At 40.0% G+C, this 20,177-nt stretch overlaps 2 protein-coding genes across 3 annotated transcripts in view; one reads left to right on the top strand and one right to left on the bottom strand.

Moving 5' to 3' along the window:
- The window catches only part of LOC132101347 (extracellular calcium-sensing receptor-like), a 98,219-nt gene that overhangs the window by 34,859 nt on the left and 43,183 nt on the right, over positions 1-20,177 (bottom strand). The gene's annotated exons all lie outside the window — the stretch shown is intronic.
- LOC132101346 (extracellular calcium-sensing receptor-like) lies at positions 11,324-14,760 on the top strand. The gene is made up of 6 exons (XM_059506234.1): positions 11,324-11,436; positions 11,748-12,039; positions 12,279-13,106; positions 13,237-13,464; positions 13,642-13,756; positions 13,847-14,760. The coding sequence occupies exons 1-6, from the start codon at positions 11,324-11,326 to the stop codon at positions 14,758-14,760; spliced, it is 2,490 nt and encodes an 829-aa protein (XP_059362217.1).

The raw sequence follows: 20,177 nt of genomic DNA, 5'->3' as shown, positions 1-20,177 counted from the left end.
CCTAGGTTTTCTGAATTTAGCAGTAAGAAATTACTCCTCATCCAGTTTTTTTATATTGACTATGCATTCCATTAGTTTTTCAAATTGGTGTGTTTCACCGGGCCGCAAAGAAATATAGAGCTGAGTATCATCAGCATAACAGTGAAAGCTAACACCATGTTTCCTGATGATATCACCCAAGGGTTACATGTAAAGCGTGAAGAGTAGCGGCCCTAGAGCTGAACCTTGAGGTACTCCATACTCCACTTGTGATTGATATGATACCTCTTCATTCAGTGCTACAAATTGCTGGCGGTCATATAAGTACGATTTAAACCATACTAATGCACTTCCATTAATGCTAACCAAGTTTTCTAGTCTGTGCAAAAGAATGTTGTGGTCAATAGTGTCAAATGCAGCAATAAGATCCAATAACACTAATAGAGAGATACAACCACGATCAGATGATAAGAGCAGGTCATTTGAAACTCTAAGGAGAGCAGTCTCAGTACTATGATACGGTCTAAATCCTGACTGGAAATCCTCACAGATACCCTTTTTCTCTGAGAAGGAATATAATTGTGAGGATACTACCTTTTCTAGTATCTTGGACAGAAAAGGGAGATTCGAGATCGGTCTATAATTAACTAGTTCTTTGGGGTCGAGTTGTGGTTTTTTAATGAGATGCTTAATAACAGCCAGTTTGAAGGTTTTGGGGACATATCCTAATGACAATGAGGAATTAATAATAGTCAGAAGAGGATCTATGACTTCTGGAAGCACCTTTTTTAGGAGCTTAGATGGAATAGGGTCTTACATACATGTTGTTGGTTTAGATGATTTAACAAGTTTATACAATTCTTCCTCTCCTATAGTAGAGAATGAGTGGAACTGTTACTCAGGGGATCTATAGTGCACTGTCTGATGCGATACTGTAGCTGACGACTGAATGGTTACAATTTTATCTCTAATAGTATCGATTTTAGAAGTAAAGTAGTTCATAAAGTCATTACTGCTGTGATGTTGGAAAATGTCAACACTTGTTGAGGCTTTATTTTTCATTAATTACAGCCACTGTATTAAATAAATACCATTATGTTTGTTTTCTTCTAAAAGAGAAGAAAAGTAATCGGACCTAGCAGTTTTTAATGCTTTTCTGTAGGATAGGTTACTTTCCCGCCAAGCAATATGAAATACCTCTAGTTTTGATTTCCTCCAGCTGCGCTCCATTTTTCGGGCTGCTCTCTTTAGGGTGTGAGTATGCTCATTATACCATGGTGTCAGACTGTTTTCCTTAACCTTCCTTAAGTGTATAGGAGCAACTGTATTTAAAATGCTAGAAAAGAGAGTCCATAGTTTTGTTACATCATCAAGTTGTTCTGAGGTTTTGGGTATGCTAAGGAATTCGGATACATCAGGAAGATTACTTACAAAGCAGTCTTTTGTGGTAGAAGTGATGGTTCTACCTTACTTGTAACAAGAAGTAGAATTTACAATTTTGGCTATATGAAGTTTGCACAAAACTAAATAATAATCTGAGATATCATCACTTTCATCATCACATAATTTCAACACCATCAACATCAATTCCATATGACAGTTTTAAATCTAGAGTATGATTTAGACAATGAGTAGATCCTGAGACGTGTTGTCTAACCCCAATAGAGTTCAGAATGTCTATAATTGCTGATCCCAATGCATCTTTTTCATTAACAACATGGATAGTAAAATCACCAATTATTAAAACTTTATATGCAGCCAGAACTAACTCGGATGTAAAATCAACAAACTCTTTAATAAAGTCTGTATGGTGCCCTGGTGGCCTGTATATAGTAGCCAGTACAAACATCATAGGGGATTTATCATTAACATTTGTTTCTCTGGATATAGTTATATGAAGCACCATTGCTTCAAACGAGTTATACTTGAAGCCTGCCCTCTGAGAAATCCTAAAAACATTGTTATAAATTGAAGCAACACCTCCCCCTTTGCCTTTTGGGCGTAATCTTAGGGGGTGGACTCATTTAAAATAATGTAATCATCAGGTTTTAGCCAGGTTTCTGTCAAACAGAGCACATCTAGATTATGATCAGTGATCATATTTGAAAGGGAAACAGGTCAATTTAGCTCAAAGGGAATCATTTAAGATTTTAAAGGGAATTTGAACAGAATCACTGTTTCACGGCTGATCACTGAGACGCCCTGCGATTCACTGAACGAGCCGTTTAACATCAAATCTGCGCTGGATATTAATATCCAAAGTATAGTGCAAACACTATCAATTAGCACAGTAACAAGATCGGCAGTTTAAGACATTAACTTGTAAGCACCAAACACAAGATACTTCTCTTTTCAATATGAATAAGGCTTTATTAGATAAATCTAAGACATATAAACTATATAAACAACCATCAATCACTTAATTAACCCTCGCATTGAGTTCCTCAATGAGGTTAAAATTATATTAGATACACCAGCACAAATGTCTGAAGGTACATTGCCTGTGTAAAGTTGTCGCTGATTGGCTGGAAGTTCAGTAGTCGTTGAAGTGGCGTCTTGGGAAGCCCTGGTTGGACGTTGGCTGAAGATGGAGTTGTGTGGCTGGTTGAAGTTGAACGGGCACCCGAGGTCAGGCGTCGGAGACTCGACGTTACAAAACTTAACTCAGAACATGAAACTCTCAAACGGAAAAGAAAAGAAATACACTTTGGCGAGGCTAGGTGGTGTTCCTTCTGATCGTGGCTAAGTAACAGCAGGTGTTCAGGCTGAAGCACGCGGGAACCGCGCTCCAAGAACAATGATGACAAACAGCCTGGCTAAAAGCTAAAGCTAAGAAGCAAAGCTAAAAGCAAACTAAAAGCAGACATGACTAATAGCAGAAGCATAGCTAGAGACTAAAAGCCGACATGACTAATAGCAGAAGCATAGCTAGAGACTAAAAGCCGACATGACTAATAGCAGAAGCATAGCTAGAGACTAAAAGCAGACATGACTAATAGCAGAAGCATAGCTAGAGACTAAAAGCAGGATTTTATGGTGTCCTGAGTATTTAAACTGGCCTGTTGGCCACACCTCAAATGTTGTCTTGACCAATCAGATATTTTCTTGGCTCGGGGGTATCATAAATCATGTTTATCTTACCAAGCATGTGGTCCGAATTTTCCCGCTCTTGTAGGGTATAATTTTGGACATGATTCCTATAACAAGAATATGATACATTTGACAAATATTTGATTGTCAGGACTATTTCAAGCAAGCAGTTTCCATCACAAACATACCAAACATGATTATGAATCCTTAAGTTATCCCATAGTTATTAAAAGACATACACAATAAGTGATTATAACATGATAGTCAAATGTGTGGGTTACATAGAAATGAATATGGAGTTAAGCGATGGACTGATATTCATTTAGAAGTTATTTTGGAGTTCATTTTGGTCCATATACATGTAGAAAAGACAGTTTCTTTGCCATTCTCTTGGCAAAGATTTCTGTGGAGACCAGAGGTTCAAAGTCCCTTCCCCCTTAGGAATTTCAGTCTGTGTCTGCTAGGTGGGGGGAAGTCAATGGAAATGTTTAACTCTCATGGGTTTACATGTGATGTCCAGCGTTGCATTTCCATTACGAACAACAAATATGACACCAAATTTCTCTCCTTCGAATTGAAATTGTAAATAATTGTTCTAGTGGTGTTAATGTTGAAAGCTGTTGTGTGAACAAGTTTGTTACAATACAAATCGTTGCAAAGCAACTTTACAGAAAATTATGTTTGTACAGTATTTAGTAGTATCTTATAAGTTGTGACTGTCAGTTTGTGTGCATATGAAAAGATTTTTCAGAAAAATTAATACAAGACGTAGTCAGTCAGACGATGAACATTAACAAATGATACATTATTCGAATGCTTGGCGAAAGAGATGCGTTTTTAATCTAGATTTAAACAGAGAGAGTGTCTGAACCCCGAACATTATCAGGAAGGCTATTCCAGAGTTTGGGAGCCAAATGTGAAAAAGCTCTATCTCCTTTAGTGGACTTTGCTATCGTAGGAACTACCAAAAGTCCAGCGTTCTGTGACCTTAGGGAGCGTGATGGATTGTAACGTGGTAGAAGGCTAGTTAGGTACGCAGGAGCTAAACCATTTAAGGCCTTATAGGTAAGTAATGATAATTTGTAACTGATACGGAACTTAATAGGTAGCCAGTGCAGAGACTGTAAAATTGGGGCAATATGATAATATTTTCTTGACCTGGTAAGGACTCTAGCTGCGTTTTGGATTACCTGTAGCTTGTTTATTGAAGAAGCAGGACAACCAACTAGAAGTGCATTACAATAGTCCAGTCTAGAGGTCATGAATGCATGAACTAGCTTTTCTGCATCAGAAACAGATAACATGTTTCATAGCATAACAGTGGAAGCTAATTCTGTATTTTCTAATAATATTACCAAGGGGCAACATGTATATTGAAGATAGAAGGGGACCTAGGACAGATCCTTGTGGCACTCCATATTTTACTGGTGATAAATGAGATGCCTCCCCATTTAAATAGACAAAATGGTAGCGATCGTACAGGTACAGTAGGATCTAAACCTTCTTAAGCCTGCCCTTGAATACCTGTATAGTTTTGTAATCGATCTATGAGTATGTCATGATCTATGGTGTCGAACGCAGCACTGAGATCAAGTAAAACTAGCATTGAGATGCAGCCTTGATCTGACGCAAGAAGCAGCTCATTTGTAATTTTAACAAGTGCAGTTTCTGTGCTATGGGGGGGCCTGAAACCTGACTGAAATTCTTTATACAGATCATTTTTTTGCAGGAAGTAGCTCAGTTGAGCAGACACAACTTTTTCTAAAATTTTAGACATAAATGGAAGATTTGAAATAGGCCTATAATTTGCCAGTTCACTAGGATCTAGTTTTGGTTTCTTAATAAGAGGCTTAATAACCACCAGCTTGAATGGTTTTGGGACGTGACCTAAAGATAACGACGAGTTAATGATATTGAGAAGCGGTTCTTCGGCTACAGGTAACAACTCTTTCAGTAATTTAGTGGGTACAGGATCTAATAAACATGTTGTTGGTTTAGATACAGTGATAAGTTTATTTAGGCAAGGCAAGGCAAGGCAAGGCAAGTTTATTTATATAGCACATTTCGTACACAATGGTCATTCAAAGTGCTTTACATAAAAGAAAGTAAAATAGTAATGAAGAAAAATAATAACAAGAATAAAACAAGCAATTTTAAAACTTATTTAAAATGAATTTAAAACAGTTAGAAAATGATTTTACATAAAATTAAATAAAAAACAGTGAAAATATATATTGCAATCAGTTCGGACATTGCACAGTGCTCATTCAATAAATGCACAGCTAAACAGATGAGTTTTAAGTCTAGATTTAAATGTGACCAGTGTTTTAGCACATCTGATCTCTTCTGGAAGCTGATTCCAACTGCGGGCGGCATGGTAACTAAAGGAGGACTCCCCTTGTTTTGTGTGAAGCCTTGGTATTTCTAACTGACTCGATCCTAATGATCTGAGTGCTCTGTTAGGTTTATATTCGGTGAGCATATCGGCAATATATTTCGGTCCTAGGTCATTTAGTGACTTATATACGAGTAAAAGTACTTTAAAATCAATCCTAAATGTAACTGGAAGCCAGTGTAAGGACCTGAGGACTGGTGTGATATGCTCAGATTTTCTGGTTCTAGTCAGAATCCTGGCAGCAGCGTTCTGGATGAGCTGCAGCTGTCTAATGGTCTTTTTGGGAAGGCCGGTGAGGAGCCCATTACAATAGTCCACCCTGCTGGTGATGAAGGCATGAACAAGTTTCTCCAAGTCTTGGCTGGAAACAAAAGATCTAATTCTTGCAATGTTTTTTAAATGATAGTATGCTGATTTAGTTACTGCTTTGACATGACTATTGAAACTAAGGTCAGTCTCCAGAATCACACCAATATTCCTGACTTGATTTTTAGTTGTTTGACCCCTAGAGTTAAGGTATGCATTCACCTTGAACACTTCATCTTTGTTTCCAAATGCAATGACTTCAGTTTTTTCCTTGTTTTTACTGAAGAAAGTTCTGGCACATCCAACTATTAATTTCATTAATTCATTGGCAGAGGGAGTCAATTGGGCTGTAGTCATTTGGAGATAAGGCTAGGTAAATCTGGGTATCATCAGCATAGCTGTGATAGGCATTTTGGTTCTTTCTCATTATTTGACTTAGGGGAAGCATATACAGGCTAAACAAGAGCGGTGCAAGAATTGACCCTTGTGGGACTCCGCATGTCATGGATGTCCACTTAGACTTATGCTCTCCTAGACTCACATAATAACCTCTCCCTTCTAAGTATGACCTGAACCATTTGAGTATTTTGAGATTTAGCTGTTAGTTTTTTTGGGTACAAATAGCAGTTGAGATAGATCAGGCGGGTATTTGCAAATCTGTCTTTGGTGGCTGGACCAATAGTTCTGCCCAGACGGTAACGCTGAGACATATAGTTAATATCAGTGATACGCAGCATGCATGATACAAGGAAATGGTCTGTAACATCATCACTTTGAGGTACGATATCTATATCAGTAAGATCGATTCCATGTGATATAATTAAATCTAGTGTATGATTAAAGCGATGCTACAACCGAACAATGTAAAGGAATCCCTGAGCTAGACGCATCCAATCCCTATCTAGAGCCCTTACATTCTTACTGTCCTCAATTAAAGTTTGGATGCGTGTCTCTAATTCTGAAATCTTCTCTGTCAGCCTAACTATTTCCCTGCATTTCTCACATGTGAATCCCTTATCGCCAACAGAGAGAGATAAACTGTACATGTGGCAAGAGGTGCAAATAACAATAGCAGGAGAAGCCATTACTCACCGTGCTTGATTAAATATTCTTACCACAGTTGTTTGATGAACTTGTGAAAAACTGGAGCAAGAGAGAGAGAGGAGAGGAGAAAAGAAAACAGCGATAGGTACAAATGAAAATGCTAATGACAAGCTAACGAGTGCTAATGCAATGCATTAGGGTGCAGTGCACTCACGGAATTTAAATTAAAAGTGAACGATCAAAATTCATCTGTTAAGATTTATCAATAATATCACAAATATGGTGGGAATTAAGTTATTTTATCACTTTAAACAACAGAGAGTGATAGTAAGATAAACATTCTAGAGAAGAAACAGCTACACGGAGCTACTATCAGCAGCAGCAAGGCCAGCATCCAGGAAGCAAAGAAAACACTGCAGGAGACAGCATGAGGGAGAAACCCTATTGGAGTTTTCTCTAGCACTCATGAGTCTGCTAGAGAGGGTTAAACGGCAGTCGCCCAGTGCTTTGCCAAATGCTGACTCTTTTTTGCAGGATCAATTTGTTGAACGTGTGTGAGAGCGGCCTTCATCAACAATTAAAATACCTTGTTCGTCGTCAGCCAAATTCCACTCCGCTGGAAGTGCAAAGTGAATGCAATGGGAACAAGAAGGGACCCCGGGTAGCACTAGGGGACACAGCCATTCAGTTCTATCAGTTCAAGGCTCCAGTATGGAGTTGGGGGAGGCATACATACAGGGGTTGGTTGTATACTTCCACGCTCTGAATTGAGTGAATTAAGAGAGATGTTTAAGGTACAGCAGAAGCAGCTTGAGCAGCTCACTCAAAGTGTCACACGGTTGCAAGGATCTTCATCTTGTGTTCCATCTGGTCACAGTGGCCAGATTATATGTAGGCATTTTCATAGACCAGGACACATTGCTAGTCTATGAGAGTGCGTTGGGGAATGAGTGTCCTCTTATTCTAGGGACCAGCCCCCTCATGCTGATTCACCATCGGAAAGTAGACCACCTCGGTAGGGTCAAGAAGTCAGAAAATTAGTCCCTACCGGGTTGCAGAGCCACAAACCGGTTGGGGAGAATTGCGGCATAGAGATAAGTGATAGATTACGTTCGTTATCACAACTAGTGGCTGTCTGTCGACACTTAGATGTCCATATTGGTGGGGTGGAAGTGTCTTGTTTAATAGACACTGGAGACTTGTTTTTGAAGGCATTTTGAACCTTGGGGTCAAGCCCGCTTGAAGTCTTGCCAGTGGCTATCGTTGCGGGCCGCAAATTGACTTTCTATTCCATATATTGGTTAATTGGAACTAGATGTTGTGTTATGAGGGAATGCTGTCCCTAATTGCGGTATTTTGTTTGTTAAGGATCCCCTAGAGGGTATTGGTGTCCAAGCCCCTGGTGTACTAGGGATGAACGTCTTGGGATGATGTTACCATCAGTTGTGTGAACAGCATGCGGTGGAGTAGTACTTCTTGAACCCCCCAGAGTCTGGATTACCAGAATATTTGTTCGTCCTCATTGGTTCACGTCGTTAAGGGCATGGTCTATGTACCAATAGTTAATGTGGGTACTTTAGATGTCATGCTTTTCCCGCGTTTGGTTTTGGGCACCTAAAGGGCATACACTTGGTTAGTTTACCTACAGGCGTTATAAAGGTTCACCAATTGCTCACCCTGCAGTGCGAGCACAAATAGATGCAGTTGGGCTGGCTTCATTACCTGATGAAGAACAGAGCAAGGTCAGGGTTTTGTTGCAGCAGTATCAGTCAATTTTTGCTGCCCATGTAAGTGATTTGGGGTGTATGAATCTCATCTCTCACGACATTCCATTAGTAGATGAGACCCCTGTGAGGCAGTGACAATGATGTGTCCCCCACCTCCGAGTATGAAACCTTTCGTGCCCATATGAACCAGTTGCTGGAGTCCCAGGCCATTAAGGAGAGTTCCAACTCCCCTATAGTCCTGGTGAAAAAGAAGGATGGTTGTCTGCACTTATGCGTAGACTATCGTCAATTGAAAGCTAAAACCAGGAGAAATGCTTTTCCATTCCCCCGTATAGAGGAGTTGTTGGATGTGCTGTCTGGAGCCCACTGGTTCTTCACTCTAAATCTGGCTAGCGGTTACCATCAGGTCCCCGTCAGTAAGGGAGATAAGCCAAAGAATGCTTTTTGCCCCCACGTTCAGGTTGTTTGAGTGGAATAGGATGCTGTTCGGGCTCTGCAATGCTCACTCTACATTCAAGCGTCTAATGGAGTGGGTCTTTGGAGACCAGCAATATCAATCTCTTCTGTTGTATTTAGATGAAATTGTAGTATTTTTATCTTCTATTAGTCAACATCTGGAACGTTTAGAAGTGGTGTTCTGGTGCTTGGAGAGAGAATTTGAAGGTGAACCTGGAGAAGTGTGTCTTTTTCCAGCCTGAGGTAAGGTACCTGGATGACGTTATCTCAAATGAAGGAGTTGCTGCTGACCCTAGCAAGATTGAGGTGGTGAGACAATGGCCTCGGACTTCTACCGTTAAAGAACTGCATTCTTAGGCTTCACCAGCTACTACCGTCTTTGAATGGGTTTGCAAAATTGGCTTCCCCTCTATATTGGCTTGTAGAAGAGCTGATGGGAAGTAATCATAGATCAGGGCAAAAAGGGAAAGATATGTTTTCAAGTGCCTGGGTTAAAGCGTGTCAAGGCCATTTTGAGGAGTGAAAGAGTAGGCTTACTATGGCCCCCATTCTGGCATACGTTGATTTTACCAAACCTTTTGTCCTGGAGGTGGACACGAGCCATGAAGGGCTCGGGGCAGTCCTCTCGCAGGAACAGGATGGTAAGGTGTGATCAGTTGCATATGCCAGTCAGAGTCTTAGACTCAATGAGCGGAACATGTCTAATTATAGCTCCATGAAGCTGGACTTTTTAACACTCAAGTGGGCTATGACTGAATGCTTTAGGGAATACCTGTTGGGTAATCGGTGTGTACTGTACACTGATAATAATCTGCTTAGTCATTTGGCCACTGCCAAGTTGGGAGCTATAGAACAGTGGTGGGCTGCTCAACTAGCTGCCTTCAACTTTGATCTTAACTATAGGACAGGAAGGATTAACGCAAATGCAGATGCTTTGTCTAGGTTGCATCCTCCAACTACGGTAGGGGAATTAGGTTCTGGCACCATGATACTATTGGTGCTGAAGAAAGCAATGGGGGTGGACCGTGTAGCTGCGGCCACCGAGTGTACCTTATTGGTGTTCCCTGGCTATTCATCTGTTGAGCTGGAGTCCTTTCAGGCTGCTGACCCAGTGATTAGCGAAGTCCGACAGAAGCTGTCGAGCCAGGGTTTTGTTTTGTTGTGGCAGTGGAAACATTTGATGGAGCGAGACATGGTTTTGTACCAAAGGGTCATGTGTCCTGATAGTAAGGAGGACTGTGTACCATGTAATGCCCAGATGGAGCTGTGGCAATCTGCCGCGTCGGTCTGCTTTTGGGGCCCCACTCCTGATTTATAAGGTTTACTCCTCTACACTTGGCCATTGGTTACACCATGGAACTCTTCCACCCTGGTAAGAGTACTGCACAATGCAGTTCACCCACCCAGTGGTGCAGTGTACTCACCATCCCCTCACATGGTTTCATCTGCCAGCTAAAGTGGTGTACCAGGGTGTGGCACTTGGAGCATGAGAGATTTAGGGGATGGATGAGAACTGCTGGTGTCCGGCCACTCTACCAAAAAGAATGCAGTTGCCAGACAACAAAGGTGCTATCTCTATCCAGACCCCCTTCACTCCATACTATGTTTTATAATATTGTTCGTACTACTGTTATACATAATGGCAACTCTGTCTTTATTCAACAGTTATAGTCTCTCTCTCTCTCTCTCTCTCGCACACACGCACACATTTTGAATTGTGGGGACTTTTCATAGACTTCTGTTACATTTACACTGACCAAATTGTATTTTCTATCACATAACCCTGAACCTATCCCATAGAGAAAACTTGTTTTCATTGTTACATTTTCAGATAAACATCATTTACTATTTTTAATCATCCACAGGATGGTCCCCACAAAGTAAAAAAAAATGTTTTTTTTTTTTTAGAGAGAGAGAGAGAGAGAGAGAGCATTCTGTATGATATATATATATATATATATATATATATATATATATATATATATATATATATATATATATATATATATATATATATATATATGTATATGGTTACTTATCTATAATGTTTGCCATGTTTGGTAGAGGTGGAGGCTTGTAAAAAAAATAACATCATTATTTACAAAGAGGCCAGTGGCACCGCCTGCACAAAAAAGAAAAAAAGGAAAAAAAGTACCTAATAAAAGATGATACATCAGTGAGCTGACTGAGGAGTGACATACATAAAGACGAAATGATGTGGGTAATTCTGCGTGCTTGTTTGTTCTTGTCTTGTAACTATAAATATGTAGCTTTGATGGCTACCTCAAGTACTTGTATGCTACAGGAACACTTCACATTGAATGGGATGTTCCAGGATGGAGACCTTCTAATTGGTGGTCTGTTTGAGATTCAGAGGTACCTCAAAGTATTCCCTGAGCTGAGCTTCAGAACAGAGCCAAAACTACCACGATGTGAGCTGTGAGTCTGCAAGCTGTGAGACCACACCACCTGAAAAACACTTCAAGATAATAAATTGGGAAATTTTGTATATTCTTTGTAACTTGTCAATGATAAATTACTCTAAGCAACTAAATTCATGTTACATGATGGATAACAGGAAACAAAACATTCACTGCATATGTTAAATGTACTTATTTATATTATTTTTATTTATTTATGAAATTTATATTTGAACAGAATGCAATAATAACCCTTTATGTAATTTGTTTTTCTACTGTTACTGTTAGTGTAGTTAATGATCTAACTTTACTTTGTATTGTCTTCTCCAGCTTCTATATGACAAGTTTCCAGCAGGCACTAACAATGGTTTTTGCTATCAATGAGATTAATAACAATCCTAACTTGCTGCCTAACATCACGCTTGGTTACCAAATCTATGACAACTGTTTAAGGCTTGGAGTGGCATTCCGTGGTGCTACAGCTCTGGTTGGTGGGACAGAGGAGACCATCTCTGACCTCAACTGCAAAGGCCCACCACCGGTGATTGGAATCATAGGTGATCCAGGCTCTACCCATTCCATTGCAATTTCCAGTGTCCTGGGGCTGTTTCGACTCCCTATGGTATGAGATTTAAAACCTTTTTTTTCTGTAAAAAAAATAAATAAATAATAAAATAAAAATTCTATCTCATTTGCCACATTTGTTTACATCACAATGAATTTTGTTATCAATTAAACGTTCTCATATTTTCAATTATAATAGCAGACCACTATGCAAACATAAATAACTTCAAAGACACTTTTTATTTTTTTTATCTTCCTCTCACCTTTTTCTCTCTGTCTCTGCTCTCTTCTAATTAGATTAGCTACTATGCCACCTGCTCCTGTTTGAGTGACAGAAAAAAGTACCCTTCTTTCTTCAGAACAATCCCCAGTGATGCCTTCCAAGTTCGGGCTATGGTTCAGATCTTGAAATATTTTGGATGGACCTGGGTTGGTCTCATCTACAGTGATAATGACTATGGCATCTATGCTGCTCAGTCATTCCATCAGGAAATGCAACAATTTGGATATTGTGTTGCTTTTTCTGAAATCCTGCCCAACGATAACAACCCCATAGATATTCAGCGCATAATGGGAATGATTCAGTCCTCTACAGCTAGAGTGGTGGTTGTTTTTTCTGCTTCATCCTTACTGATACCTTTAATGAATGAAGTGGTGTTGCAGAACATAACAGGCAGGCAGTGGATTGCAAGTGAAGCTTGGGCCACTTCACCTGTATTTCGCACACCACGTTTCCAGCCATTCCTGGGGGGCACAATGGGCATTGCTATCAGGCGTGGAGAGATCGAGGGGCTTCATGACTTTCTGTTATGTATTCGTCCCAACATTGATCAAAGTAATGATATAGTGAAAATCTTCTGGGAGAACATATTTGGGTGCAGTTTTGAAATGAAGGGGAAAGGAACTGATGGACAGCAAGTCAAAAAGGTGTGTACAGGACAGGAGGATCTGAGCACAACAAACACACCATTCACTGATGTTTCAGGATTAAGGGCATCGTATAATGTATATAAGGCAATTTATGCCCTGGCACATGCACTTCATGATCTGATGCAGTGTGAGGAGGGAAGAGGACCATTCAGTGAGAACAGATGTGGTGACATAACCAACCTGAAGCCGTGGCAGGTAAGACCCACATGTATAGTTTTTTTTAGGCATATAGAAGATATGAATTTGGAAAAGCAAAGTATGTTGTATATATTAATTCAAATTACAGATAAAAATATAAAAGCTGTCCTGTCTACAAATTATATAGCTGGTTCACTACCTACAGAAAGTGAACTTCACCACAGGTTTTGGGGATCATGTGTCATTTGATAAAAATGGAGATGCTCTGGCCATCTATGATGTGTTGAACTGGCAGCCAAGTGCTGATGGATCAATTAAGCTCCACAATGTCGGTGTAGTAAATGAAGGTGTGGCAACAGGGATGGTTCTTACACTCGACAAGGATGCATTTTACTGGAATTTTGAAACAACAAAAGTAATTACCTTTGAATGATAAAATGTCATTGTTTTGCAGGAATAAAGTCTAAATAGTAGTAAATTAGAAACTATGATAAGACAATTGTAACTAAATTAATGGACAATCCAAGCTAGTCATTATGTAAAAGACAAAAACATGACTGATAGCAGTTGATGTCTCTTTTAGCCCCCACAGTCAGTATGCAGTGAGAGTTGCCCCCCAGGAACCAGACAAGCCACAAGAAAGGGCCTTCCTCTCTGCTGTTTTGACTGTTTGCCATGTGGAGATGGAGAGATTTCTAATACAACAGGTGAGGAAATTACTGTTGGCAAAATCTGAATCAAATTTGAAAGAAACTTCCTCGTCAAAATTTCATCTTCTATGTTTTGCTTATTTAAAGATTCTATTGAGTGCATAACATGTCCAGATGAGTTTTGGTCCAATCCAGATAAGGATCAGTGTGTCCCCAAAGAAATAGAGTTTCTATCCTATGAGGATTCTCTGGGCATCTCTCTCACCACTGCTTCCCTGCTTGGCACCTTCATCTGTGCTCTTGTGATGATCATCTTTGCTCATCACCGTAACACACCCATAGTACGAGCCAACAATTCAGAGCTTAGCTTTCTGCTGCTGTTGTCTCTCAAACTATGTTTCCTGTGTGTGCTACTGTTTATTGGCCAGCCGCAGTTGTGGACATGTCAGTTAAGACATGCTGTGTTTGGTATAAGCTTTGTCCTGTGTATCTCCAGCATCCTGGTGAAGACTATGGTAGTAATAGCCATATTCAAGTCATCACGACCAGAGGGCAAAGGAGCAATGAAATGGTTTGGAGCAGCTCAACAAAGATGCACAGTTCTGGTCCTAACAGCACTCCAGGTTGTGAACTGTGCAGTCTGGCTATCAACTGCCTCTCCAATACCCCATAAAAACAACCAGTATACTCACTCTAAAATAGTTTATGAATGTGCCATTGGCTCAGTGGCCGGTTTTTCTATGCTGCTGGGATATATTGGACTGTTGGCAGCAGTAAGCTTGCTGTTAGCCTTCCTTTCAAGAAATCTTCCAGATAATTTTAATGAAGCCAAGTTCATCACTTTTAGCATGTTAATCTTCTGTGCTGTATGGATTGCATTTGTTCCATCATATGTGAGTTCACCAGGGAAATATGCAGTTGCTGTTGAAATATTTGCCATCCTTGCTTCAAGTTTTGGATTATTGGTGGCCATATTTGCCCCAAAGTGCTACATCATCCTTTTACATCCAGAGAAAAACACTAAAAAAGCAATCATGAGAAGAGAAGTACAAAATAAATAGTTGTACAATATAGCGGTCAACCATCTACAGACAACATTGGTGACATTTTCATTTGTATTTTACTTTAATTTTGAAATCTGAATTAAGTCGAAATTGTAAAAGTTATATTATAACAAGTTTTGTGCGGAAACCGTTTAAACTTCATCAGCCTCTTTACAATGTGATATAATTTAAAAGCATAACAAATATATATCTAAAAAACATCACTGAATTAAGCATTCTTTAACAGAACATTAACAGAACATTAAAGGGGACATATATGATGCTATTTTAAAGATCATTATTTTGTGTATTTGTTTTTAACAGAATATGACATGCTTTAATGTTCAAAAATAACATTATATTTCAAATACTGTTCATTATTGTAGGTTCTCTATGCCCCGCCTCTCTCAAATGCATTGTTTTCTACAAAGTCCCTCCTTCCGTCAAGCGCAGTCTGCTCTGATTGGCCAACTGATCCAGTGCATTGTGATTAGCTGAACACAGCAAGCAATCGTCGGAAATGGAACGCCCCTTTCCATAATCGCGAAAATGTAAAGACAGTAATTTCCTTAGATTTACCATCAGTTCAAGCCCAAAAGAGGAAAAGAGTGGCGTGACAGACACAGTGATGATGCTCGTATGTGTTTGCAGTACACAAGCCACGGACCGTTAAGACAGCTGACTCCAGTGTTTCTCTCTGTTTCACACACACAAGTGATGTGCAAAACTTCTGCATTTGAACATTCAATAGCAAATACTTAAACTTACAGTAGCTGATTCAGAAGCGCCAGACTGTTGTAGCAATCAGAATTATCTCCTCTCCTGAAACGGTCATCCATAAAATGCATTGCTGTTCTGTTATAAATAATCTTAAAGATTCTTAAATGCATCTTCTTTCGGAAGGCCAAATAAAGTGCTTTTGCCTTCGCCTAGATACACATAGCATCTCCATGACATGGCTGCTTCAACACTAACTGCGGTTACTGAAATCTTGCCTTCTTTCTTTGCATGAACATTGAGCGGCATTACTTTGATAAAAAAAAAAAAAAAAAAAATCTCTCTTTGGATTTGAAACTTTGTAACTTAATAGATCTTCTTCATGCACCAAGAGCTCGTAACACTCCAAAGAGAAAGACAAAACTGAAATCACATCATATTACCCCTTTAATAATTAGAACTGTAACAGAGACAAAAGAAGAAAGTAAAAACATAATCTTGGGACCAATAAACTGATATTTTTCCATTATCTAAATGCATTTTGTTGATCTTATTGTAAACAGTTCATCCATGCATGTGTTTCAGAATTTTTAATAACTTGGTCTTCTGGTGAAATGACAGATTTCTCTTGGTTGACATATACTGGTCTTCTCCAATTACTTTCCCCAATTAACTTAAACCACACACACTATCAACTACAAGCTTGAATTCAGATGTCCCTATATTGTTGAATGTTACACCCACATATAAAAAAACCTTTTTTATTCTTTGAACAGAATTTCACAACAGGGCATTCAGAGAACAACATCTTGCATCAGCATTTTGAAAAGGGTTTGTTCACAATTCAACACAAAATGAGCTGAAACTCATAACTAATTTTCAAAATATAGATAGGCAAACAAGTGATTTACAACTAATTTTAATGGGAGACAAATGAATGACAGAAAGTTTTATTGTTGCTGTTGCCAGATCTTGCTAAAAGAAAAACAGCAAATCAAACTGCTTCCTTAAGGCCAATTTATACTTCTGCGTCGGGTGCGCGTAGAAGGTACGGCGTAGCATACGCATTGACGTGTACCATACGTCGTACCCTACGCCGTACCCTGACGCGCACCTCCTCAAAAATGTAACTACGCGTCGCGGCGACGCGGACCGCAAGATCTGTGATTGGTCGGCTTGGTAGCATCGCATCTCCGGCTACGCATTTCCGGCGTGTTCTTCTGCACCGCCCGCCATTTTTAAATTCAGAAGTTCAGGTGAAAGTTCAGTGAAGAAAATGGAAATGGACCAAGTGACCGAGCGATTAGTTGAAGAAGTGCGGAAATACAGCCATCTGTATGACTCGTCTTCTGCAGAATACAAAGACTGCCAGATGGCAGCGAATTCGTGGAGAGAGATTTCCTCCAACGTCGGTTTGGATGTAGCGGATTGTATGAAGAGATGGAAGAACTGTCGAGACAAGTACGTTCGCCTCCGTAAAAAGCTCGCCACAAGGAGCGGGGATCCAGGAGGGAAAAAAGTCCCAGCGTTTTATTTATTCCTGTCTTGGCTGGCACCTCATGTGAAACACCGGCTTACGGAGTCAAACTTTGACGATAAGGTAAATAATGCACGTCCTTTATGAACCTCTGTTGTTTTTAGGTTAGCTAACTTAACTAGCAATGCTACCACGCCGTAACGTTATTGATTAGTGCAAAAATAATATACCTGGGAAACAAAAAGCATGTGTAATGGGTTTTAATTATATTGTATTTATATTATATGTAATAGATTGTAATTATATTGGGCTTGCAGATAATACAAACGCAACAACGTAGCATTTGCAATGTAGGAATATGCAGTATTCATAGCTCTGTTTATCTGTGAATTAACACTGGATGCATCAGCTTTTATATATAAAAGACTAACTTACACTATTTGCTATTTCTTTCATAATCGCAGGATGGGAGTGATTCAAGCTCAAACTCCAATGGTTCGGCTGTTGTGAGACCTTCAGCCAATAACGACCAACTAGCATGTCCACCGTCCCCCCAGCCATCTTTTCAGTCCCCCCAGCCATCTCTTCAGCCCCCCCAGACATCGCTTCAGTCCCCCCAGACATCTCAGTCCCCCCAGACATCTCTTCAGTCCCCCAGTCCAAGGATGGCACAGAAAAGGAAGAGGAAGGAACAAGAGGACTGGGTCCAAATGCAAGTTGCTCGGTTGGAGGCTCAGTTGGAGGAACGGCGGGTCGAGCTGCAACAGAGACTGAGTCATGGAAATGACGAGAGCGACCGGTTTGGGCACACTGTTGCCGACATGCTGCGAAGGGTGCCGGAGGAGCACAGGGCGCAGGCAATGTTTGATGTGTCCAAGGTCCTGTTTGAGTGGCAGCAGAAAAAATAAACAATTGTGCCTACTTCTACAACATTGCACCTTTTAATTCTGTGCACTATCTTTATATAGTTTGCACTTTTGCATCTTTCAGTAAGTTGTCTGTTAGCACATTTGTGTATATAGTTTGCACTTTTGCATTTATTCATATTTTGCTTGTTTGCACTTATTTGTGCAGGTTTTATTGTTTGCACATTTTTGTAAATAGTATGCACTTTAGCATTTTGTTTTTTAATAATTTTGTCTGTTTGCACCTATTTGTGCAGGTTATACTATATAGTTTGTAGCTTTTGTGTACAGTTTTCTCGTGCATTTTTATTGTTAATAGTGTATCATTGCACCTTAATACTTTGTACTAACTTGTACATAGTATGCCCGTTTGTGTATATAGTTTGCATACAAAAAATTGCCTGTTCCTGCTGTTTGCACATTGTTTTGTGCAGGTTACTGCAAATAAAGATTAATGTATAGTTTACCCATTTGTGTGTGTTTGCTCTTTAGCATCTATTTTTAATCTACAATTCTAGACCATTGCACCTTTATACATTGCACTTTTACATATTTTAACCTATTTGTATATATAGTTTGAAACCAATTATGTCATTTCCTGCTGTATGCATATTGTATGGTTCAGGTTACAGCAAATTAAGATCAATAACAGTATTTATTTGTGTATAGTTTGCTCTTTTGCATCTATATTTAATATAAACAATTCTAGACCATTGCACTTTTACATGTTACATTATTTTATACATAGTTTGCACATTGTATTGTGCAGGTTACTGTAATTAAAGAAGAAACAACGTGAACAGTTAAAACTGGTCTTTATTTACATGGTTGCATGTCATTTATTGGTGTAAATATTTTACACCAGTACAATTTACTGACCAAGTTGACCACGACACACTATGTTGTTCTGCCATGGCACAATTCCGTGGGGTGACTGAAAGAAGGCCGTCAGGTCATTCCGTACACCAACTGCAGCTCTGGTGGAGCGGGCCCTTGAAAGGTGACGTGGATCTAGTGGTTCCAAAAGATTTGTGTCCCCTGACACCACTCTGCGCCACTCCCCGAGCTGAGGTGACCCTGTAGTGTAAGGGTCTGTGAAATTAGAAGGGATGTATCTGCTAACAGGTGTGCTGACCTCATCTTTGTAGGCCAGGAAATTGTGTAAAACAGAACAAGCTTTCACAATATCAACTGCTTTGTCTGGCAGACATTCTAGAGGTCGTCCAAGGATTCGCCACCTTGCAACCAAAATGCCAAATGCATTCTCAATCACGCGTCTGGCTCTGGAGTGACGGTAATTGTAGGTCGGCTTATCCATTGGTAGGTTCATCCCTATGTAGAAAAATAAAACAGTATAAATTGATAGGCAATCATTGAGTGTCAATGTAGCTGTGATCAGGAATGAATATATATATATATATATATATATATATATATATATATATATATATATAATTCAGGTTGATTGGGACACTTTTTCCAAGTTATCTCAATGGCAAAAAGTGTCCCACTCAACCTGAATTCACCACCATATATACACATACATGAAGTACTATTACATTAAATAAATCTTGTCTGTGACATACCTGGAAAGGGACGCATGAGGTTGTTGTGTAGGGGAAATGCAGCATCACCAATGATCACATGTGGGATTTTGACTCCTGTTCCAGGCAGATTGGCTGGTGGGGGCAGGTTCAGTTTGTGTTCAAGAAGCCTAGAACCAAATCGGCTCTCCTTGAAGACACCACCGTCACTTTCCCGTCCGTATCCCCCCACATCCACCATGGTGAAGCGATATCTGGCGTCACAGGTAGCCATCAGAACAATGGAGTGTGCACCCTTGTAGTTGTAGTAGTCGCTACCTGCGTGCGGTGGTGCTTTTATGTTGACATGCTTTCCGTCTACGCTGCCAACACAGTTCGGAAAGTTCCACAGTCGCCAAAAATCGGCAGCAATAGTTTCCCATTGGGCGACTGAAGGGCAGGGAAGAAACTCTGGCTGCAGTGCTTTCCACAAAGCTTTACATACCTCGGCGACTATGGAAGACACTGTGCTGGACGACAGTTTGTAGCTAGCTGCTACAGCCTGTTGGCTTCCACCTGAAGCTAAAACTCGAAGGGTGATTGCCAGTCTCTGCGTAATGTCTACAGGCATACTGTGCGTACACTGATGTACGATAAATGGCTGCACACGACGAACTAAATCGTCAAATCTACCTGCAGACATTCGGAAATATCTGAAGTGCATTTCCTCGTCCATGTCTCTCAGTGGCCGGACAAGCACAGAAAATTCACCCTCCTTCTGCCTCATCAGGTTCACGGGTCGCACGTACCATC

Source organism: Carassius carassius, chromosome 23, assembly GCF_963082965.1.
Source record: "Carassius carassius chromosome 23, fCarCar2.1, whole genome shotgun sequence".
In the NCBI taxonomy this organism is placed as follows: Eukaryota; Metazoa; Chordata; class Actinopteri; order Cypriniformes; family Cyprinidae; genus Carassius; species Carassius carassius.
The sequence above is the reverse complement of the archived record's forward strand: the minus strand, read 5'-3'. Positions and strand labels throughout refer to the sequence as shown.

Coding starts and splice junctions, on each gene's coding strand:
- LOC132101346 (XM_059506234.1), top strand. CDS start 11,324: ATGTTCCAGGATGGAGACCTTCTAATTGGTGGTCTGTTTGAGATTCAG. Junction 12,040..12,278: donor GGCTGTTTCGACTCCCTATG/GTATGAGATTTA, acceptor TCTTCTAATTAG/ATTAGCTACTATGCCACCTG. Junction 13,465..13,641: donor GGAATTTTGAAACAACAAAA/GTAATTACCTTT, acceptor TAGCCCCCACAG/TCAGTATGCAGTGAGAGTTG.